At 45.1% G+C, this 24806-nt stretch overlaps 1 protein-coding gene across 1 annotated transcript in view; it reads right to left on the minus strand.

Moving 5' to 3' along the window:
• The window catches only part of Vapb (VAMP associated protein B and C), a 52052-nt gene extending 43885 nt beyond the window's left edge, over positions 1 to 8167 (minus strand). Inside the window, exon 1 of the mRNA XM_027946433.2 lies at positions 7908 to 8167. Coding sequence (XP_027802234.1) covers positions 7908 to 7965 — 58 coding nt within the window. The 5' untranslated portion in view covers positions 7966 to 8167. The remainder of the gene's footprint in view (positions 1 to 7907) is intronic.
• Positions 8168 to 24806: the final 16639 nt, after the last annotated feature.

Genomic DNA, 24806 nt, shown 5'->3' on the forward strand with positions numbered 1-24806 from the left:
GTGAATAAAACCACAAAGGACAGGTTGTGCAAAAGAAGAGCAGTAGCTGGTCTCTATAGACAACTATGTGCCACGCAGACGATCACTGCAGCTGGTCTTTAGGCGCATTCTGACTCTGCTTGTATCCTGATGAAGCCATCATTTGGGTGAATGACGACATCCCAAAGTACATCCCATACAGATGAAAACAGCACTTTTTTTTTTGACATCGTCTTAAGCTGACCTCTTGCCACATTCAAAGGAATCTCTAGTTGTATATTAACTCATCTTATTTGCTTCTCTGCCCAAAGCAGTGGCCCATCAGAAGCACACAGAACTAAAGGTATAGTAGTTCCGCTTGTAAAGTTTAAAGTGGCACCTATAAATGCTATTTATTTTAGACAATCCTACCTTAACAAGCACCCTTTACATTTCTCTAATTCCCACTTTACAAGTCTGCAAACCTATGAAATTCCTACTAAACACAAGCTTTACCACACCTTCCAAGAAATGGGGAGCAGGATCACAAATTACTCACAAAGTCAAGGCTTCTAAACATACAGAATTGTGAAATATCATTGAAATCTGATATAAAAGCAAACTAATATCCACAATATAAATCAAAGCATGCTTTGGAATAACCAGGCTGAACGTTCTTTTTATAATAAGGTAAAAAGTTCTTCTTAAAAATTTCCAAGAATAATTCTTAATGAATTGATATTCTTCAGAAATCATTCTGACAGTCATTAATTCCTTAATGGTTACAAATTCTCTGCCTCCCTCTCAAGAATAAATCCTTTATAAGTTAATCTAGCAAGCTGACAGCAGTATAAATTATGGTGCCTAAACCACACCTGGCTCAGAGTCCTGTTAGGGCTCTGGCATTAAACAACCTGGGTCAGAACCCAGCATCACCATTATTACTGTGGCCTCCTTCAGGGCGAGTTACCCAGTCGCTGAATGAGTCATCTGAGATTGCTATATAGACTAAATATAAGGCAGAAAATAAAAGCACCTCCTACCTGTGGTCCCTACACTTTGTAGACTAGCTATTGACAATGAAGCATTCGTTCTCCCTCACCTTTTCTTTACCCTGGTTTTGCAAAATTCACATCTACCACTGCTTTCAGCTGCAGACCCTGACTGGGACGAGGAAGCCTCCACCTGACCCTTACACAGCCATTGCACTCAGCTGTCTGCTCTCCCTGCATTCTCAGAGCACTCATAAGCCTTCAGAGACAACTTAAAGACCTGGAGTCTTCAGGGTTCTAAGGCACAGCCTCAGCAATTCCAATGGGGTACATGGTCCTGGGAGATTGTCTTCAAGCACAATCTAAAACTCGGGAAACCACAGCAGTCTCAATGCACTCCTCTCCCAAAATATTTATTTCCCTAATTTCTTTCCCTGATAGGCAAAGACTACAGGAGCCTTCTGAAAGGCCAAGAGTGCACAAACTCACAAACCCTTATCAGCACAATGTGCCCCACCAGCAATGTCACAGGTGCCCATTGGGGAGGGGAGACACACACACACACACACACACACACACATTCTCTCTCTCTCTCTCTCTCTCTCTCTCTCTCCAAGGAAGTCATTACTTGACACGGGGGAGAAAAATACTAAACTACTTATCAAAAATAATAATAATAACCCTCCAAAAGAACGGAGGAAAACTCTACCAAAGTACTTGCATAGCTTTACAATTAATATAAAATATTAACAGTAAGCTTTTCAATGTTTTCCCAGAGGACTATTTCACAATAGCCATTTCTCAACAGTTCCTACCCCAGCCTCACCCCTGGAAAGGGGGAAAAACTCTGAGGCCCCCCAGAGTATTATCTAGGCATCAACAGCTTCTTTTAAAACAATGCCTTTAACCTTCTGAAAAAAATGGATATTCTAGAGATACTATTCTGCCACAGTTATTTGTTATAATAACTTAAAATGACTGTCAAATTCAGTAACTCTGTTCCCATAACAAAGTTCTTAAAACAAGAACTCGTTTTTGTAGAGCCAGCTGTCCAGGTCTGCCAGGTAAAAACTTCAAAGAACGCACCTACCCACTGAGCAAGGGCCAGAGCCATCCTGAGTATGAGAGGCGGACGCCTGAAAGGGGCCTATGAGGACAGAAAACATGGAAGTCAGCCTGAAAACCATAATGCAACTTTGTTTTTAATGCAATCACCAGTGCAAAATAACTGTAGAAGGCTTTTATTTTATGTAAAAGACACTCTGAGGCCCTTCGTCTTGACTGATGGAAAGCAGCGCTTTGTCCATCCTGCCCATCATCTTGCTGAGAGCTACGCTCACTGCTTCCAAAGCATGGCCGTCCTTTAGATGGTAAGTTTTTCACCAAATGGAGGCTGTAAGAGGCAATCTTTGAGATAATCCTTTCTGTAAATTTGAAATTTCAGTTTCTCAAATTCGAGCCTGGGGGAGTATGTGAGTGAGAACCAACATAATTTCTCCTCGGACTCCTCCCCTGATTTCAACTACTTAGTGGCAATATTGCAAGGTCAAAGTGCTCCATATTTTGCCTTCAGCATTTGAAAAAAGATGCTATATACTTCTAATAAATAAAAGATAGTGTTAATAATGTTCAAGAGTCCAGCTCTTTAATAAGTATCAATTCAAACTAATTATTTTAATAAATCCACACTTGGATGAAAAGCTGCTAGGTAATTATGAAAACAGCAGTGAGGCCTGTTACACCACACACACACTAAGGAGACATCACCACCACCTTCTAAATACAAGCGCATGGCCAGCAACTACACATTCCCCGAGGAACTTAACTGTGAAGAAAAGAAAGCAAATAAGTGGAATGAAAAAAAATAAATAAAAAAGTTAACTTCTAGTTCAACAGTATTATCTAAGAAGATTTAAGTTTGACTCAAGCTTAGTAGATTTAATGCCACTTGGTTTTGATGAGCAAGCTGGTTAATAATTAAATAAATGAAGATAATCTATTCAGGATGGATTTAAACCATACCATAAAGAATCTTAAGCACACTGCTGACATTTTGTTGTGCTGTAAAACACAGTCTGCCTATGTGATCATGAAATGTGAAGGGAATCAGTGCTACACTAAAGCTAAAGAATTAATGTTGTACTTAGCATCTGAAAGATAATTATTGCAATGAATGGACTATATCCACAGGGTTTTAGCTTTTTTTTTTTTTTTAACTTTCTAAACAATCCTAAATTACACATCAACTTGAGGGGCTCAATTAATGATTCTAAGCTTGCTTTCCTTATGCAAAAAAAGAGAGTGTCCCTAAGTTATCACTTACAGTTCCCAAGTTCCTATTTCCCCCAAAAGTAGTGATCAACTACACCAGCCCACTGGCCCTATCCCTAGAGACCAATGGCACGACTCAGACTTCTTGAAGGCTACTGGCTGAGTCTCAGAACAAAGCAAAAGTAAATGGCCCACAATGGGTTTAAGCTTCGACCTTATGAGGATGGTTATTTTTTTTTTAATATTTTTAGTTGTAGATGGACAAGAAACCTTTACTTATTTATTTATTTGGGGTACCCGGGATTGAATTCAGGGGCACTCGAACACTGAGCCACATCCCTAGTCCTATTTTGTATTTTATTCAGAGACAGGGTCTCACTGAGTTGCTTAGCGCCTCACCGTTGCTAAGGCTGGCTTTGAACTCATGATTCTCCTGTCTCAGCCTCCAGAGCCACTGGGATTACAGGCGTGCCCCACCGCAGCCGGCTGTTTATCTATTTTTATGTGGTGCTGAGGAGCAAACCCAGTGCCTCACAGTACTGGGCAAGTGCTCTATCATTGAGCCACAGTCCCAGCTCGAAGATGGTTACTGATCATTCCTAGGTGATAGTACCATTGGCAAGAGGGTGTACCAGGATGTGACAAAGGATTAAGTCTTGGACAATGACCAAAGAAATAGAAAACACACTACTTACCACAGATAAAATCTGATGGAAGGGGAGGGAGTGGAAAAAGAAGAGATAAAATGCCTTAGAAGTGACTCATTCTGAAAGTGTTCTCTGAGCTGGACACAGTGGGATCAAAGGGAGGAGACAGAGAGGAAAGGATTAGGCCTTGGGAGGACCAGACATCAATGGGAAGAGTGACAACGAAAACCGAACACAATCTCACTCCACAGGTTTCAAAACCTTTCCCCTCTCCAAAAGTTCCTGGTTTGAAGGAGCTTCTACCTTTGTTGCTTCTTAAAATGATCTGTTGAAGTCCAACTTTAAATCTAGGCAAATCCACTGGGGCATGCTTTTCTATCAGGAACCCAGTCTCTCTCCCTTGTCACTCAACACATGCAACATGATATGTTCTATAAAATTGAACAAGGTCATGTAAATTTGTGCTCTTCTTCCACTGTAACATCTTTAAATTTAACATACTACACAAAAATCCCAAGGTTATGAAGACTCTGATAACATACAATCCCACACCATCATCTTAGGCTGTACTTAAAAGATGGCTAATTTTCTTCTGAATGATGGGTATTTTAATTATTAACTTCTTAAGTAAAGTTAGCTTAGAGATTTGATTCATTTAGGTGAACCACCAGAAATCAGAGTTGTTATCCTGAATAACCTAGAAGAGACCAATTATATGTGTCAATTCTCATCCTGAAATGAATTATCGCCATACAACAAGCCAGACCACTGAGTCTCTATTCTAATTTGATTATCTTCACATTCAGCTTCAAACAAATGAGCAAAACACCTCAAAAATGGTTTACACATGCCTACAGATGCCTCTTCCAAAGTTAGGAGCAATGCTCTTCAACAATTTGACACCACAAATTCTCCTGGACCACTTCCCTAGCAAAAATACCCAATGACTTTGGCCATCCTTACTTTAGCCAACCCAGGGTCAGAGAGATCACTTTGCCATACCCTTTAAGTAAACAAGCTGAAGAGATGAAACCAGCTTCATGTATTCAACCAGCAATCTCTGTACAGACCTCTGCATCTACAGAGTACCTTCCTAAAAAGCAGCAAAACTTTCTATGCAACTGAGACACAAGGTAGGAGTGTCACCCCAACAACTCCAGATCCAGGCACCAGGGAATGAAGTGGCAGCACAAGGTCACACATCCTTTAAGTCAAAGAACTGGAACAAAAACATGAATTTTCTCTGTAAAACACACTAGAGGAGAGTGCTTGTACTGGGGCTTGGGTTTCAGGGAGTCAATCTAAGGAAGAACTACAATTTGAAGCTGAGGATGTGGCTCAGTGGAAAAACCCTTGCCTAGCATGCACAAGAAGCTGGGTTTGATCTCCAGTACAGGGGTGTGGGGGGGTGCGGAACAGCCACACAATTTTAACTCAACACTAGGCACCAAGGGACTGAGAAGATCTGACCCTGTCTGTAGGAAGCCTTGGCTCCTACTTTGCCCTGAATTTCTTTGCTGCTATGGTGGCATCCCAAAGGAACAGTCACCTCAGCTTTTCCGCCTCTATACAGGCAACTTGCTTTGTCTGAAATGCTCCCCACCCATTCTCTTTCTAGCTGGCTTTGTGGACCTCTGCAACCAGCTCAGATGATACCTGTCTTAGGAGTAGACCTCTGCAATGCTCCCAGAACATGCTCCATTGCCTTACTTGGCTGTGTACTGTCCTGGCTGATGATCTCACCTGCCAGTCCCCACACATAAAGTACTAGGGAAGACGCTGAGGGAGGATGAGGGGACAACTGATAGGACCTGGCTTCTTCCAGTGTCTGACAACGGAGCAGGTGAGTATTTGTGGACTAACTGAATCTATGTGTCAATTCACAGAAGAACCAAGTCAGGTTTCCCGGATAGAGAATTTCAGACTACTCAAGGGAAAACCATCACTCACCACCTTCACGTGACTACTTGGACTCCTTTCCCAGTCTAGCTCCTCCAGAAGTCCCTGAGACCACACAAGTTCAGGTACAGATGTTCCTCGATTTACAATGGAATTACATTCTAAAAACCCATTATGAATTGAAAATACTTTAAGTCAAAAATGCATTTAATAACCTAAACTACCAAACATTGTCCCTTAGCCTAGCCTGGCCTACCCTAAACATGCTCAGATTCCTTAAATTAGCCTACAGTTATGCAAAATCATCCAACACAAAACCTATTTAATAATAATGTTATTTAAATATATGCCGAATAGCTCATGTTTTGTACAATGAAATACAAAAGCAAAAAACACAATATCCAAAAAAATGCCAGCAACACAGTACACTGTGGAGTATCAGTTGTGTCCTCCTGTGACTGTGACTGCTGGGAGCTGCAGCTCTCTGTCACTATTCAGCATCAGATAGAGAAGAACAAACCACATATAGTTAACCTGGGCAAAGATCAAACTTCACAATTCAAAACAGATTCTACTGAATATATATCAATTTCACACCACTGTAGGGTAGAAAAATCATAAACCAAACTACTGTGAGTAGAGAGAGATCCTCTGTATACTGTCATGGAATGAGGATCCCATGCTAGGTTTCTATGGGGTTGTTTTGCTTTGTTTCCATTTCAACTGAACCTTGGATTTCTTACACATTCAGAGTCATTTCACATTATTAACCTTAATGGTAAAGTGAGAGCCACAATTCTGGGGTCTGACAGCATAATAGTCAAGTGTGAGCTCTGAAGTCTGGGTTCAAAAGTATCATCTGCCAACTGGGTAACTTTCGTCAAGTTACCCTACACTACTTCCTTACAACACACAAAAACCAAGGTGCCTCTGGCTGGCATTCATTTCACAAAAATTAAGTGAGCACCTACCGTGGGCCACATGCAGGCCATACAGTGGTGACCGGCCATTGGATCTAAACTACACCTTCATCAAGTCAGTCTGTTATTTCCTTTACAGAACTTACCACTACCTGCAAAGACCTTGTTCATAGTAATCTCCTCTGATTAGAATATGGTGAGCTCTAACTCTCCCCAGTGCTCGCTACAATTACTCAATGAATGCAAAAAGAATGAATGAGCAACCTGGACAAGCTCTCTGTTGTCTTTTGCCTCATGACCCTTACATTTTGGTAAAGAAGGAAAGAAACAGATACAAAAATACTTATACATATGATAAAAAAAAGTTATATGTGTTATATGTATTTTATATATATGAAATTATATATGTGTGTGCGTATATATAGATATATAGACATACATATAAAACGTGGTTAAGTGCAGAGGAGAAACCAGAGCCCTGGCTTCCCAGAGGGGCACTTGTTGCTCCAGCCTCCTGCTGGCTACAACTCCAAGCATCTCTGGGAATAAAAAGGATCCCAGCACCCTGGCGGCCTCCCTCAGCACGAGGAAGACCCTCGAGAGAATGGTGGTCCACTCCCATCAGAACTCTGGAGGAGGTTCCCTTTATGTATTCCTTCAACAGACATTTATTAGGCACCTAGTATGTACTGAACACAGAGCAGCGAACAGACAAGGTACTGTCCTCATGGGGTTTCCCATCTAGTGTCGAAACTCAGTGACTGGGTGGTGAAACGTGCTGTGCTGATCACAAGTCAGAGATGTGACAGGCATGACAATGGTGTCCACGGTGGTCTGGTGGTCAGTGCAGGCCATTCAGCAGGTGACACTAAGCTGAGACCTTGTGAAGCGCAGGGGAAGGGCCTTCCAGACAGAGGGCTACCAGTGCTTGCACTCCTCGAAGTCCTCAGAAGTTATGGTGGCCTTCTTGACAAGTGTGCCTCGAAGGCGAGGCCACGGGAGGCTGGGGGAGGAGGAGCAGGCCCCGGCCCCGCACCCGGCCCCGTGGCCCTCGGGGTCCAGAAGGCGCTCCGCAGCGCCCGGGCGGCGCCGAGGCAGCAGGCCCCACTGCCCCGCGGCCGCGCCGTCGGCGGGGACCTGCGCGACGTCATCGGCGCCGGGCTCCGTCCTCCGGCGCGGGCGGGGGCCGCGGCGGGCAGCCGCGGGCCTCCGGGGCTTACCTCGGAACTTGAGCTCGTGCTGCGGCTCGAGACTCAGGACCTGCTCCACCTTCGCCATGTTCCTTGGCGGCGGGGCACCTCTGGCAGGGAGACCCCCAAGAGGTCACCTGGGCCGGGCGGGAATGCTGCGCCCCCTTTAAATTCTACCCGAGGGGCCAGCGGCGCGGGCGGGGGTCGGCAGCGGGGGCGCGCGCGGAGGGGGGGGGGGTGGCCTACGCGGTGCAGGCGCAGGGGCGGAGGGCGAGGCCGCGGTGCCGGGCGAGCTCACGGCACGCACGCACGCACGCAGCGACGCACGCACGCACGCACGCAGCAGCTGGCCGGCTTGAGCAGCGGGAAGCGGTGCCCAGGCAGTGCGCAGACGCAGCCCAGGCCACGGGGCGGGGCTGCGGGCTGCAGGGGGCGGGGCCTAGCTTTGCTTGGGAGGAGGGGCGGCCTGGGTGTTAGTTCCTGCAAGCCTGTTTATTAGAGGCCTGGCGGGCCAGCCGTTGAGTTAAGTGCTTTGCTTAATAATAATAATTAACAAGTATCGGCTTCCACATCTCTGTTGCTCATGTGGTGCCGGGCACTGTTAGAGACTTGAATAATAATGAAAGCACTTATTATTATAAACGTGGTGTTTATGGGTGAGTGATATGTGCTATATGCACTGTGATGGATCATAAATAATAATTATAAACATAATAAACTACCAATTATTGTTTGCTTATTTTGTGCCACTCTGCTGAATGCTTTCAACAACAATAAGCAGCTATCATAAATAAAAGCTGCTCTACATTTAATGTTTATTGTGCAACAAACACTATGCTGGAGCCTTTACTAATAGACGCCATTTTTTTATGCAACAAACCTTTTTAGAAATATAATGACCAGAAAAGTTGCTTGATTCCCACCCTCTTGCTAGCACCTAAGGGAAAGACATTCTTTAAATAAATAATGAACAAATTAATTACATGATTAAAAATCTCTGGGAACCCAGATATGTTTGACCTCAAAAATAGAGGTTCTACATCATTATTCCATTTAAATAGTGTTTCACTGTATAATATTAGCTGAATAAAATAGGTGTCCTTAATATCTCCTATACATACATACGTACATATATAGATGAAACAAGAATGGCAAATTGTTGACAATAGTTAACTTTCGGGTCAGAATATAGATGTTCTTCATTCTATTCTTCCCACTTCTCTGTATACTTGAAAGTTTTCAAGGATAATCTTTGTCTTTTAACTGGGGCATTTAGTCCATTTATACTTATTATATTTACTAATTAACTAATATTATATTTACTAATATATTTACTAATATATTATATTTACTAATATATTTCTAATATTGTTATTTGTTTTTTGTAGGAGATACTGAGAATTGAACCCAACGGTGATTTACCACTGAGCCACATCCCCAGCCCTTTTCTTGAGACAGGGTCTCACTAAGTTGCTGAGGCTGGCCTTAAACTTTCTATTCTCCTGCCTCAGCCTCCTGAGTTGCTGGGATGACAGGCGTGTGCCACCACACCCATCTTATACTGTTGTTTCTATTGTCCTCCTTGCTTTTTACTTTTTCCACTTTCTTAGTTCCTTGGAGTTGATTTTTTTTTTCAATCTGTTTTTCTTCTCTTATGTGCTTTATTTCTTTTTTTATACTTTTTTTAGCTGTCGATGGACACACTATATTTTATTTATTTATTTTTATGTGGTGCTGAGGCTGGAACTCAGTGCCTCACACTGAGCTACAGCCCCAGCCCATGTACTCTATTTCTATTGTTTTAGCGGTTATCTTAAAAATTTTGACAAGTTATTTATGAAAGTCTAATTTTTAAAATATCTTTACCCTGCTCCCTTGAACTATAAGGACTTTGGAATATTTTAATCACCCATCAGCTAAATTGTATGTGTTAATTGTAGTGTAGGTTTAGTCTTTTCTACCTCAACCCTGTGAAACGTTATTAACTTGTTTTACATAGTCAATTCAACCACATGGTTAAAACTTGTTTGCTTATCTTTTCTTCTTGCATCTCAACTTACACAACTGGGATCATTCTACTTGTGTCTGAAGTACATTCTTTAATTTTTACTTTTTTAAGGGTTGGTTGATGCAAGCTCTCTTAGTTTTTGTCTGCAAATGAATTTATTTTCCCTGGTTCTTAAAACATCCGGCCACTTGCTTGCTAGAGTAGCAGTCTCTCTCTCTCTCTGTCTCAGGACAGTGCAGGCACCATCCTCTACCCGCTGCTCCCATGTTTTTTGGGAGGAGTCAGATGACAATCTTATCATTATCCCTTCAAAGGAAATCTACATTTTCCCCTCTGTTCTTGTGTTCTGCAGTTTCACCAAGATGTATCTTTTAAAATTTATGTTCCTTGAATTCTTTGCTTTCTGAATTTGTTGATTAGTGTCTTTCATCATTCTGAAAAATTCCCAGATAATAGTAGTAGTAATAATACATTTCTCAATTTCATTTTACTTTATTATCATGCTAAAATACACATAACAGAATTGACCAGGTGCCATTTTTAAGTGCACAGCTCAGTGGTATTTAAGTATATTCATGTTGCTGTACAACCATCACCATCTCCCATCTTCAAATTCCTTTCATCTTGCAAAACTGGAAATGGACCCCTTAAACAGTCATTCCTCATTTCCACTTCCTCCCAGGTCCTGGCAATGTTCTACTTTCTGCCTGTATGAACGTGACTACTCTAGGTACCTCAAGTAAGTGCAGTCGATATTTTCCTTTTGTGACTGGCTTATAACTCCTTGAACATGATGTCTTAGGGTTCAACTGTGTTGTAGCATGGGAGATGCTATCTCTTTTAAATTTTACATCAACCCTATTCTCTCATTCTTTACATCTGGGATTGTGATTTGTGTTTTATTCAACTAGTGTTTTTCAAACTGTAGTTTCATTTCCCAAAAGTGGACCAATTGAGTTGGTTGTTATCAGCATTGAGGGAAAAAAGGGGGGGGGGTAGATAATTTGCAGTGAAATTGTATTGTTTCATGAAACTTTTGTTTCAGTTATATTCATTAACATCCACGCGCATCTCATAGAGTGTCATGAGGAAGAGTGGAAAGCAGGAGAGAAAGAATAAAATGCATTATTTACTGTGGATCAAGAAAGAAAGAAAGAGAAGGCAGGAAGGGATGGAGGGAGAGGAAAGAATTAAATGAATTTTTTAAAGTTTTTCATGCCACTCCTCCTATTTCTTAAGCTCTCTGTCACACCTTAATCTTACATCTTCATGTCCTACATTCTGGATATTTCTTCAGATCTCTCTTTCAGTCACTAATTCAGTCCCAAGAGCTTTTAATTTCATTTTCTTTTCTTTCTTTATTGGCGCTGTGGATAGAGCTCAGGGCCTCTTGCCTCCACCACGGAGCTGCCTCTCCAGAGTCATTGCTGGAGTGTGTGCCCTGGAGTGGGGGGACATTCACCAATGTCTTCTCACAACTCACCCAGTTACATTTGGGGTATGATACTTAGCAAGTTTGAAAATCTTTCACTACAAGACATAAAGGGTTTTTTGTTTTGTTTTTGTTTTTTTTTTTTTTAAGGAATCCATATAATCTCTTTGGTTCTCTGTAATTTAAGCAGAGAGTTCAGAGATGGGTGCTGGTTGCTTGCTTTCTGTTCTAGCCCATGGAATCAGAGGCAGCAGTCTCACCCCAGAGTTCTATAGTCAGGGCAGCTGCGGCTTGGTGGGTAATGGGCACTTTTTGCACTTCTTGTTGCAATGAGCACTTCACAAGCAGGTCACGATGTAACCCACAGTGAGGTCAGTGCACGTGCGGTCAGTGGTGTGTGGTGAACGGGCTTTCTAGTGGCCGGGGGTTGGGGGGTAACTGAATGGGAGTTTCTGCCAGTTTCCATGGTATTCCACAGAAGCGGAGCGCAAACTGGCCATGGCTGGGGCTGTGAAAGGGATGCCATGGGGCCACTTCTAGGGTTGCCAGAAACATCTGGACACTGGCACAGCTGCCACTGCTGAGTGAAGGGTTACCACTAAAGGGATGCTGAGGGGACATGAAGCAGGCAGGAAGGAGCAGGCCCCCTGCCCTGTTCTGCTTTCCAGTCTTCCTATGTTCCTCTGCCGGCATCTGAGGAGATGGCGCGGCTCAGCCTCAGCAGCTTCTCAGAGCAGGGTTAGGGTGTGTCCATGGCTGAGAGAGAACGGCTTCCTGACCACCCTCCTTTTTCTATAAATGTGGGAGACACACCTTCTGTTAGAGTCCTGCTCTGCCATTCTGCGGGCTCCCACTCAGAGCCTCTATTTTCTTGTGGCTTTATAACCTTAGCTGAGCATTCTCGGAGGCCTGCCATTTCAGTTACTAATCACCCCCAAACCCAGTGCCTTCAGATAGCAACAGCCCCATCATTGTGACTTACACTTCAAGGGCTGACCAGGCTCAGCCAGGCGGCTCTCAGGCCTCGGAGACACAGGGAACCAGTGGCTGAGGTGTGCAGGGAATTCAGGGACAGCCACCCTGTTCAAGGACAATCTCTAAGGTCTCTGTGTCTCTGACAGCACCTGCAGCTTCAGTAGCTTCCTAAAGCCACCCTTCTGCTTGATAATTCTCCAGAAGGACGCACAGAATGTGGGGAATGCCGTTATACTCGCAGATACCGTCTCTGACGAAAGGATGCAGATTAAAATCAGAGGATTCCAGATGTGGAGTGTGCACAGCTCCTTCCCTGCAGAGCCAGGATGTGTTGATCTTTGGTGTCAGCGTGTGACCACATGCCCAGAATGTCAACCTCCTACAGAAGCTTTCCAGTTTCAGTGTCCAGGGTTTTTTACTGGGGCTCTATTATATTACATGGTTGATTGATTGATTGCCCACATGACTGATTTCATTCTCCAGGTCGTCAGATATCACACAACCCAAAGCCCCTGCCCTACGTCACACTGTCGGTCTTGGTAGCCAGCCCCCATCCTCAATGGCAAAGTTAGTACTACCCAGTATGATGCCAGGCCCTCAGGCAAAGAAAGATACTGGGAGCATTTTGAGAGATTACCTTCCAGAAGCCAGGACAATGGAATTCCAGGCTGGAATGCACACAGGTCGGCATGGATGAGCCCAGCCAGGTGGCTGGCGGCCACTCCCCTGAGACATTTCATGATTGATCCACGTGCCAGGCTTCAGACGGACAGCAAGACTTCCTTCAGAGAGATAAGAGACAAAGCGAGCACCTGGGAGACACTAGGTCACCTTTTCTAACCTAGCCTCAGAAGCCACAGAGGGTCCCTTCTTTGTGGCCTCTAGATAGAACCAAAGGGTGGAGACAGAGATTCTACCTCCCAATGGGGTGCAGCCGGATTCTAGGAGAGAACATGGGGTAGCAAACATCATCGTAGCTGTTAGTGGAGTATTCGATCTGCCAGGCCTGGAAGGGTGGTGGCTCCTTCAGAAATGATTTGCCTTGGCTTCTGCCAGGGGTGGGTGGTGGGTGAGCACCAGCCAGTGCAAATTTCACTGCTCAGCTGAGGGTTTTCAGACCACCTGGGTCCTGTGCATTTAGGCTGCAAACCATTTGGGAAGCTACCCTGCATTCACGGTTCCTGGAAGACATGACCTTCTCTCTCTCTGCAAGTTCCTCCATCTGCTGTTCCTCCTTTGGGCTGTGCACGGTATTTTTGGTTCACTGGGTCCTGGATGAACCTACTAGACTCCCCAACTTGGGCGGGGACATAACCTGATCTTTGTGCTCTGTCCTGTGAAACCCAAAAGACTGAGAAAAATCAAAGTATTTGCCCACTGACTTCCACAGTTCCCCAGGACAAAACCCAGCTTCAGGACACAACTCATCTCTGAGAGTTCCATCTTTCCTTCACTGTTTGGCTTCAGAGCACCCCTTGTGCCAGCTTATTGATGCATTTAAAACACTTTATCCAGGGTGTGAGCTGTTTTGATTGGGAAGGTCACTCAGCATATCTAATCCCTCATAGTGCCCGAAACAGAAGTTTCCTAAGAAGCTGTCATGTTAGAAATACTTTATTGCATTCGGGCCTCATCTTTCAGTTCTTATTCCATTCCCCCATAAATGGAATCAGACTCCTTGGGGTAAAAAAAAAAAGGATGAATCTTGGCCTGGAGCAGAGAATATACAAGATGAACCTATAACCACTTACAGTGCCAGAAAATAAAGAAGTGCTCAAAAGGTGAAGCAAGGGGAGAACATCACAGGGCAGAGGTGCCAAATGAAAGGGCTCCCAGAGTCCAAGCTGAGATGACAATCTTGCACGACACGGTGTTGAAGTGCGTCCCAGAGTAGAAAACGAATACCCTGGAGTCCACAATGACATAAATAATCGAACAGTTGACAAGACAAATCCCCATACAGAAGAATTCCAAATAGTTTACATGAGGCACTCCTCCCTCAAGGAGCGGGGTCAGGCCTTCCTGTAAGCAAGGGCTGCACTTAGTGACTTTGCTTCAGAGTATGGCATGGAAAGTGGGGAAACTGAGGAAGCACCCACTAGCCAGGTGATCAAGATCGACCTCATCGCTGACAAGCCTTGGTGGTGGGAGGCAACCCTGAGGTAAGCATCTTGCACTCTGGGGTCTCCACACCAGTGCAACCATAAGATGAGGTACACACCTGTAGTTCCAGCTACTCGGGAATGGGAAAATCACTCTAACGAAAGAGCTTGAGGCTGGGCAACACGAGGGGACCCCGTAACAGGAAAAATTAAATTAAAAAAAAAAAAAAAAAAATATATATATATATATATATATATATATATATATATATATATATATATATAAACAAAAAAACCTAAGCTGAAGGACATCCAGTAAAACACCTGCCTAGAACACCTTAAACTGCCAAGGTCATCAAAACAGGGTGAGTCACAGGAAGAGGTCACAGCGCAGAGGAGCCTAAGGAGACGTGACAACTAAATGTTGTGTGGCATCTGGATGGGGCCCTGGAACAGAAAAAGCACATTGGGGGCAGCTGAGGAAGTATGTCTAGGACACAGAATTTAGTTAACAGTAACATACTACTCATCTCAGTAATGGGTCCTTGGATCTGACAGTGTACCACACAGATGTAGGATGCTCAACAATACGAGAATTAGGTGTTGGACACGCAGACACTGTTCAGCATCTCTGCAATTTTTTGTAACTCCATGGCTACTCCATGGCTATTTTAAAATAAGAAAGGTTTAGACTTCTCCATTGAATCTTTGACCTCTTGTGTTCTGTGTAGGGTGGGTCAGGCTGCCACGCCCTCTGATGAGCCGGGATGCGCAGGAAGGGTGACTGCTAAATCCCATCATCGTTTCTGCCCCTGGATCTCATGTCAGCTCTACCCTCCCTGGTCTCAATCCCTTCCTCACCACTCATTCACTCACCTGTTTTTAATCTGATTGACTTTCTTATGTGTTTTGCCTATTTGATATTTGTTGGGAGTCGCCCCAGCTTCAAAAAATAACCTCCCCATGCCCCGAGAAGAGCCGTCCAATGGTGAGTCCTGCTGACGCACATGATCCTTACCCACCAATCAGAACTTCCCATCCCCCCCCCCACCGTCCAATGGTGAGTCCTGCTGACTCATATGATCCTTACCCACCAATCAGAAAGCACCCCATGCCAGCTGCCAAAACTGTTAAACTGTTTCAGCCATCAGACCATCCCCGGCTCTATAAATATGCAGAGCTGCCTCAATAAACGGGCATTTTCTCCGACGGCAAGCCTTGATCGTTCTTTCAATATTTAGCTTGTTCTCTATTTCTCTGCCTCTCATCAGGATCCATCATGTGAGCAAATAGAGTAGCAGGTGCATTTAGGGTTGGCTACCAGGACCTCAATATCTCCGTGGGGTACCTTGAAGACTTCTACAAAGAGAAAATGAACTTCACCCTGGGGCCTGGGGTGGAGGATACTTGAAAGCTCATGGTATTAGCAAGCCGTCTTAAATATATATGTATGTTTGTGTATTTTATATATTTTTAAAAAAATTTTTTTTGGGGGGGAACTGGGGATTGAACCCAGGGGCACTTAACCATTGAGCCACATCCCCAGCCCTTTTTAAAAAAAATTATTTTTTAGTTGTAGTTGGACCAATATCTTTATTTTTATGTGGTGCTGAAGCTCGAACCCAGGGCCTCGCACGTGCTAGGAGAGCGCTCTACCGCTGAGCCACAATCACAGCCACCCCCAGCCCTTTTTTAAAATTTTATTTAGAGACGGGGTCTCACTGAGTTGCTTAGGGCTTCCCTAAGTTGCTGAGGCTGGCTTTGAACTTGCAATCCTCCTGCCTTAGCCTCCAGAGACACTGGGATTACAGGTGTGCACCACCACACCCAGCTTTGTTTTATTATATATGTTTATATATACTAATGTAGTATCTACTTGTATAATATTCTATGTATCTGAAAGATCTTGACAGAAAAGAGAAGGAAGAGGAGAACAGCAAAAGTCCTGAGCCCCAGGCTACCAAGGACCTGCTTGGGGACCCCAAGGAGCAAGGACTCCTGCTCTCTGCAGGTACTGGATTGGCCCATGTGCTGGTTCCCTGTGGCTGCTGTAATAAATCACCCCAGTGTCTTACAGCTCTGGAATTCAGATATCCAAAACTGAAGTCGTGGGCCGGCTATGGCAGTGCAGAGGCTGTAGGGTCACCTGTCCTTGTGTTGCCCAGCTTCCAGAGGTCTCCCCCCTTCCATGGCACTTGGCCCCTTCCTCCACGTTCAAAGGCAGCCTTGTAGCGTTGTCCTCTCTCACTCCCTGGCAGAGCTCTGCCTCCTCATCTTCCTGCCTCTGCCTGTGATGCCCGCCACCTCCTGGAAGGACATAACTGGGTGATCCAGAACCACCTTCCCACCAGGAGTCCTGGGCTCGGCCAGCAGCGAGGTGTCTTCTGCCAGCAAGCGCCACATGCAAAGGTGGGGCACAGGCTGTGGAACCCTCTGGGGAGCCACAGTTCTGCTGCCACAGCACTCAAGAGTTCCCAGCCCTTGTGACGGTCTCAGCTACAGTCACTTGCACTTTACAGGCAGAGAAACTGAAGTGAGCAGAGCTCGGCGACGCCCCGGGGAACAGGAGAGTTGCAGGAGAGTGCATGGCCCGGGGTTGGTGCCGTCAGGAATGTCCTGCTGACTTGTGCCATCCTCCAAGTGTTCAGGGATGCGTTTGTCCCCACTTGACAGATGAGGAGGCCAAGGACCGAAAAGGGTGGCCAGTCAGGGAGGAGGGACAAGGGAACTTCTGTGTCACACTACAGAGGCTAGGTCTTACCCATTGAGATCTGTCCAAGTTTGTTTTTTGGTTTTGTTTGTTGGGATTGGATGAGGGCCTCACACATGCTAAGCAGGGACTCTGTCATCGGGCTGCATCCCCAGCCCTGCCCTGCCCAATATTTTTATACAGAGGAGTTATACAATTACCCATCTGTCCTAGATCCCTATAAATAATTTTATAAGCAACCAGCATTTCTAAGCAGTCTCCCAGTTAAGTACTAACCAAGTCTGACTCTGCTTAGCTTCCAAGATCTGATGAGGCCAGACACTCTCACAATGGTATTGTCGTAGACCTATTTTTTTTTAAAGGAAACTTATTTTGGAATAGTTTTAAATATGCAGAAAAGTTAAAAATACAGAACAGAGCGCTCTTGTACATCCCTAAGAGTTTCCCCTAATGTTATTTTACACAAATCCTAGTACACTAGTCCACATTAAGGAACTAGCATTGGTACATTATTATTACTGGAACTCCAGGCTCCGGGTGTCATCAGTTTTCACACTAACGCCCCTTTTCTGTTCCAGGATCTGATCCAGGATACCATGCTGCATTTACAAATGTCTTCCTTACACTGGTACTCCGGAAGCTGACTGGGAGAGGAGCTAGAATCAGCTGCAGCCACTACTGAGCAAAGGTGTGCAACAGCCCCTGTCAAGAGCTGCATGTGCATTGTTCACACATTCTCACCATAACGAGCCAGTAACACTCTTCTTTTTTTGGGTGTCCAGAAGAAGAAACTGAGGCACAGGGAAAGTTAGTACCTGGCCAGAGAGAAATGAGAACCTGGAGGCAGAGGGTGGTGATCGGATGCAGCACAGTGCAGGGCAGGGGCAAATTTCACAGATGTGGGATATGGATTTATTTATCTATGGTCTCTGGCCCCACTAGGAAGCAGGCTCCAGGAGGGCCCATCTTGGCTTGGTGTGACACCTGCTTCCAGCACAAAGCAGGGCTTGAGGCACAACAGACGGTGGTGATGGAGGAGAGAGTGGAGGAGCAAAGGGATGAACAGGTGGGTGAGGACTTGGGGCCACAGGGGCTGGCATTTCAGGAAAATTCTGTGCACAGGTTTGTTAAAATCCTTGAAGATCCAGCGTCTCAGAACCAGCCTGGCCGGGGTGGGGTAGTCACAGAGACAGATGCATGCCCATGCCTTTGCAAAAAGGAGCACGATGATATGAATGACCAATTATCTGGGAGGGTCTTTCTTCCTCAGCCCTGAGTCTCTGTGACCTAGGTAACTGGGGACGTTGGGGGACTGGGGAAAATATAGAAAGCTTTTCCCATGGCCACAAACTCCCTGGGCTCTTTATTGCTGACTGAGTCACCAGGGAATGATTCCTGGTCCCCATCTCTGTGCCTCGCACGTAAAAGGTGCTCAATAAATGTTTGATGAATGAAGGAAATAATGTAATTAAGAATTGAAGAGGGTGGGGTGAGGGAAAGAGTCTTTTCAATCCTTAGGACTTGTCCCCAAGCACCCAGAAGGCCACATTTGCATACAAATAATTGATATTCTAATTACAAATCATTCGTATTGATTTATTAAGCAGATCCCCAAAGGATCTCTAGAAGATAATTAGATTCTACGCTCCTTAGGGGTAAGGATGGCATATTTACCTCCTTGTTCCCCCACGGCAGTGTGAGGCAGAACTACATGATAAATGTTTGATGAGGCACTGGGTGAGCGTGGTTTAATTGTGGGGAGAGTTTATAGGGTCCCTGCAGATCATTTCCAGTGTGTTGGGGAGCGGGGGCGGGGGACCTTCATCTGTGCATTTGTATGAATGCGACATTGGCAGACCTCTCTCCTTCTTCCACGGAGGAGGGACTCTAGACTGAAAGACAAAAGACACAAGACCCCTGTCTCCCTGCTCCAGCTGGGAGACAAAGCAGAGCAGGATGACCTCGGGTGGCCCTGCTAGGGAATAGTTGGGAGGGGGACCTGAGACCTCTTTCCATTGTCTCTGTGTGCCTGTCCCCAAGCCACTCCAAAGAAATGACAATAATACATACAATTAAAAAAAAAAGATTATGCAACCAGTGAGTGAAAAGCATGATTAGAAAACATTGCTGTTTTTCCTGATCTGATTAAAAACTGCCTGCTCTACAAGTGCAGCTTTGAGTCCCCGCTACCCTGTGCTGACTGTGGCCAGGCCAAGCCCTCAAAGAGCTGCAGCCTGTAGAGGCCTCTGGGCCTCGGCACATGCAAGGAAGTCTGAATCCCCTGAATGCCAGGTAGATGGACAGACAGGCACGTGGGCAGAGGCACAGAGGGAGGGAGAGACAGAGACGGGGCAGAGGTCTCCTGAGGTGGGGCAATGGCATTGTCAAGATTATATTCTCCATTCCCATATTCTGCTCCTGCTCCCTGGAACTTTTAGAGCTACAGACTATCAAGTGACTGTCAAGACTTTGCTTTTCCATCTGGTGGAAAAACAAAACAAGCAATGACGATAGGTAGTCAATGCAGGGTTCTTGTGAAACCAAAATGACTGTAGCAGTCTCTGTCCCTGACACTGGGAAAGAGTTTGTGTCTTTGCTGTGCTCCTAACCTGGGGTGGTAGGAGTGGGGCACTGGCTGCCTGGGTCACTACCTGCCCTCAGTGGCTGTGTGAGTGATACAATTGCTCACTAGTTGAGTGACCTGTGTTGCTGGCAATGCCTTCCAGATAGTGACCCCAGGATGCACTACAGGTGACCTGGCTGGCTTGGGGACCTGGGCCCTACAGTGGCAGGTGTTAGAACTGACCTGGAGGTGGAGTGGGGCTGTGGTAGGTGATTTGGAAGAGCTTCGCTCTGGCTTAAGTGCTGTGAGGACATGGGGCAGAGCCATTTTGGATCCACAGAGAGGGCATTCAGGAGAAGCGTGCAGCCGTCACTGGTGAAGTGGCTGCCATCAGGCTGATCAGTGGTCTAGTCAATATGAGGCTTTACACATTTTGCCTGGACTTGGGGGTAATTACTAAGGGGCCTTGCTTTCGTCTTGACCATCCTGGTCAGGTGACCTGTGAGATGAGTGCCTGAGGTGCCTAGCATGCTCCACACCAAGCCAGCAGGGCTGCTGCGAAGTGCTGGCTGCAGGAGCTGCTTTTCTCTCTTGCTGTCTGAGCCTTAGTTTCCTCGTCTTTGCAGAGGGGAAGGACAAAGCTTCCTAGCTCTGGGGTCTGGAGAGGGATTCAGTGGATGATGGTACATCAGCTGCATCACTAAGGCTGCACACAGGTGGAGTCCCCAAACCCCTCACGCCAGCATCTGGGAGACTGGCATGTGTGTGAGAGGGAGCTGCTGCAGGGTGGGTATGTTGTGTGGTGCTTCATGAAGCATAGGGTCCCCTCATGTAGCTCGACTTGGTACATCTTCCGAGTCCCAGACAGATCAACAACACCCAGGAACCGAGGCTCTGAGAACAGGCTCTCCAGCCTCATTGTGTGACTCTGTGAAGACACCCCTCGCCCCCGATCTTCAAATGTTATTAAATAAAAGCAGATGATTCTTAATTTGTAGCAACTGGGAACAGGAACACATAGTAAATACCTTCTGTTATCTCCTCCAGTGGGAAAAGGGGTCACAAAAGAACTGTCTCCCCTTTGTTTATTTTTCAGTAGTTAAATCCCCTCCTGAAGCCCTGATCTCTTTGTGCCATGATGATGCACAGTGTGTTTGCAGGCACAAAACCCTGTCCTGCTTTTCCCTTTATTTATCCCTCTGAGTCTGAGACATTGGACTTTGCAGTGGCAGGAATGCTTTAATGTTTGACAATACAGATAATAACTGATGATCAGCTCAGGAAAGCTGGTACTGGGAGAGGTGGCAGCTAGCTATGGTGCATCTGCAGAGTCCTTCACTGGTACTCCGCCTCTCCAGCTGTCCTTGTCCTTTTTCCAGCTTCTCTACTCCGTGCCTGGAGCCCAAGGTCTCCTGACAAAACTCCTCTCTTTAATCCTGTTGTTCTGCAGTGGGCATTAAATGGAATCTTTTTTGTCTTTTTCACAATTTAGTTTGCAATTTAAACCATTGGTCTTTCCTTCATTTGTGTTTGAATGTGTACACACATGCATATGTGCATGTGTTTGCTTTTAAACTACAGCATTATGAAAACTGAAGAGAAGCTTCTATATTGTTTAGGCTTTTATATGAAAGTAATAAAGAAGTTCCTAATGGGCCCATGGTGAAAAAAGTAGGTTTTGAATGTACCTAGTTTTGTTATATGTGGTTCTATGCCAGGGCTAGTAATGGGATTTAGTATTATTGGTGCAATGAATGATATTTGCATAGTTAGACTGATTGCCATTATTCACAGTAGCCCAATAAAGTCTCTATTATCATTAATCAAAGAAAACCACAGATTGACTCATGAGGAGGAAGACAAAGGTCAGGTACATTTACTGACCCAAGGACACTCAGGAATGTCTTCTAGCTGGCTTGGGAACCCTTCTAAAAAATGACCTTGAGTCATCATTTCAGAGGCCACCCTGAGCACACATGGGTTTATTCTACTTCTTGAAATGCTCTCTTCAAGATTTGGGGATCACTAAACTTGCATATTATTTCAAACAGCTAATGCTGAAAGAGTCCTTCTTGTTGGTATAATTGGTTGTTCTTCTTCTCAAGGTGGCTGTTTCAGGGGAGAATTTGATATATTCAATAATGGCTTCAGATATGTACCATAAATGGCTTCAAAATTTGCCATCCTTTCAGCCAGCCCCAAGGTCATTGCCACTTAAAAAAAATTGCCTCTTGGCCACCAACTCTTCTATCTCCTATTCCATTCAGAAGGAATGTTAGAGCAGGAAAGAAAATCCACACACAGGGATCCTAATTTTCTAACAGGGTTATCATACTGGATATAGGACATAGAGAAATAATTACAAGCAGAACATTCTGGGTGGGTTATTTTATGATTTGATAGTCTGGATGCTGAAGGCTGATGCAGGCAGCAGCCCACCCTATTGGCAAAGCACAGCCACAGCATCCACATCACTCTGCTGTGGTGTCTGCTGCTTTTATTTCTACACCGTGATGTGTCCTCATTTATATGCAAACAAGACATGACCTGACCCCATCATTTGCGCAGCTGATGCAATTTTAATGTTGATGATAGTATACCACTGGTGCAGACTCGGTGCCCTAACATTGTGCATTAACCTCAAATTACCATTCACAACTCCACAATTTTCTTCTTAAAAATGCCCTTTTCTAATGGAATGGAACCCTGGTAGCTTTCCCACCTTATTTTACATATATTTTATTAACAGAGGCCTGAATCTCCATTCTACACTGAATACTAATAAAGGGAAACGTGAACCCCCTTGTTATTTTCCACCCCACTAACAGTGGTGCCTGAGCCCATAGCAGCTTCCCACACAGCTTTTGAAAGATGATGTCTGGTGCTTTTGATGTTTTCTGGGAGATGCTGAAAAGTTGTAATGAAAATAAAAAACCTGAGTGACTAGAGGTCTGATTAAAATTGTGATTGATAAAGTGATTCATTTTGATCAGGTGTCACCTATAAAGCTTTTTTATTTTTCCCTTCTTCCTGTTTTATAGGCTTCCCCAGTGCTACAAGGAAAAGTGACAACTTGACATGCTGGTGACTAAATTCCAGATGCTGATGACACTTGCCTTCCCAACCAACACCACTGTTTTCAGTGGAGAATCATGTTTTGGCTGGTATTACTAGAAGACAAATAAATGAAAAACTTAAAAGGCTCTGCAATGCTCAAGTTACTGTCTCAATGGAAATCTGTTTCTTAAACTCTAGTGAAAAAAGACCCGCAATAAACCTTGAGGTTCTTTAGGAATCTGGGTCCATTATTTATAGTCCCCCCTTAACATATACTTCCCCCACTTTCTTCCAAGAGGATTTAGGACAGCTTGAAAAGATCTCAAGAACCAGAAGGAAATAAATGTGTGCTGTAAAGTTTTATACACTGACTTCAAGACTGGCTGTAAGCTTTTTATTGATCAAGATGAAGTGTGTGTGTGCGCGCGCGCGCGTGTGTTTAAAAAGGACAAACATAAGACAAATACCATTTCAAAGTATCCACTGAAGTAATTTTCACTAAAGCTCTGAAGATAGGATTAGGGTTCAGGAGTTTCTGATTTCCTTTGAAATAAAAAGAAACACACACACATACTCATAGTAAGAAGAAATTTAAAGTATTTATGTACAAATAAAAGCAAAAGGTGAAACAAAAGGGACAGTTCTGTCACCCAAGTCTCTTCCCTTACAGGTAACTTCTGTTAGCAGGAAGTGTAGATGTCCAGCCTTTCGAGCAGGGACCACATCAAGTGCTGCCTAGGATTCTGAGCCATGGAAATCTTGTACCCTTCTGTTGGGAGGAATGTTGATAAACCCCTTCAGAAAACTCTCTACTAAGGCAAAAAAGAGCAGGTGACAATATATGTGTTGTCAGGTACGCGTGCAAGAGACGTGTACATGTGCACCAGAGGCACGTGCGGTGCTCACTGCAGTAGGTCCCTGTCAGCAGAGATCTGGAGCCAAGCCAGTGCCTGTGCACACAGAGGGATGTGTAAATGGTGGCTTGTTCATGCCAGAGGACACCCATCTGAGAGAGTGAAGGCAACCACTACCCAGCACGTGGGATGAAAGAAGCCAAACCAGGAGCACATTCCACGTGTACATATGGCCCGAAGCACGACAGCAAGCCAGTGGGTGACGTTAAGAGCAGGACGGCAACCAAAGTGGGCCCGGGCCAGGGCTTCATCATATGGATGATGTCTTGCTCCTTTTGAGTGTCCTTCGTGACACCAAACTGTATATAAGATTTATGGCACTTTTGTACCTATCTTAAAATGTGAAAAACAAACCTGCAAATTACCTCACCAACATCAAAGTTATTTGATCAGAAGGGATTATCAGGGAGATGGCTTGTAAAAATGTATGTGAGTGCTTACTCTTTGGTAGTGCTGGGTTAAATGCCAGTCAGAGGGGTATCCCACCCAAACAGCCTGTGTGGTAAGCTCTGATTATCCTCCCTTGGTGAAGATGAAAGAAACACCACTCAGGTTTTGGGTCTTGTTCAGAGCCACATAGCCTGGAGAGGGGCCAAGCTGAGCCTCAAACCCTCTCTGCTCTCTGTGGTTCCCTCTGAGCACAACTGCAGCACAGAGGGACAGCAGAGAGAAAACGGGAATGGAATGTGTGAAGCTGTGCTTCCATGGGAGCACTGAGTGAGTCCAGAGCTAATGCTGACTCTGGAAATGCTGGCATCTGTAAATGAAATCCACCAAACGACGGAGATGCCCGAAGGCCTTTCCTTCAGGAATCCAGAGCCCTCCTGTGGGCCTTCCCGTGGGCACAGGTGTTCCTGTGAAATGCCCAGGGGGCTCTGCAGGCCGGCAGAGATGCTCTCCACCTCAGCTATTGATGAACTGGGGAGGTGGGGACGCAGGAGGCCGAGGAGCCTAGGCCCCCGATCTAGATGCACCACTGCTCACCAGATGCCATCGAGGCTTCATTGTTCTGGGGCAGCAGTTCCCAAGTCCTCTGAAACAACGTCACAACACTTAGTTAAGAATGGGGATGTGGCTCAAGCGGTAGCGCGCTCACCTGGCATGCGTGCGGCCCGGGTTCGATCCTCAGCACCACATACAAACAAAGATGTTGTGTCCGCCGAAAACT

The sequence above is a fragment of the Marmota flaviventris genome, chromosome 2, assembly GCF_047511675.1.
Source record: "Marmota flaviventris isolate mMarFla1 chromosome 2, mMarFla1.hap1, whole genome shotgun sequence".
In the NCBI taxonomy this organism is placed as follows: domain Eukaryota; kingdom Metazoa; phylum Chordata; class Mammalia; order Rodentia; family Sciuridae; genus Marmota; species Marmota flaviventris.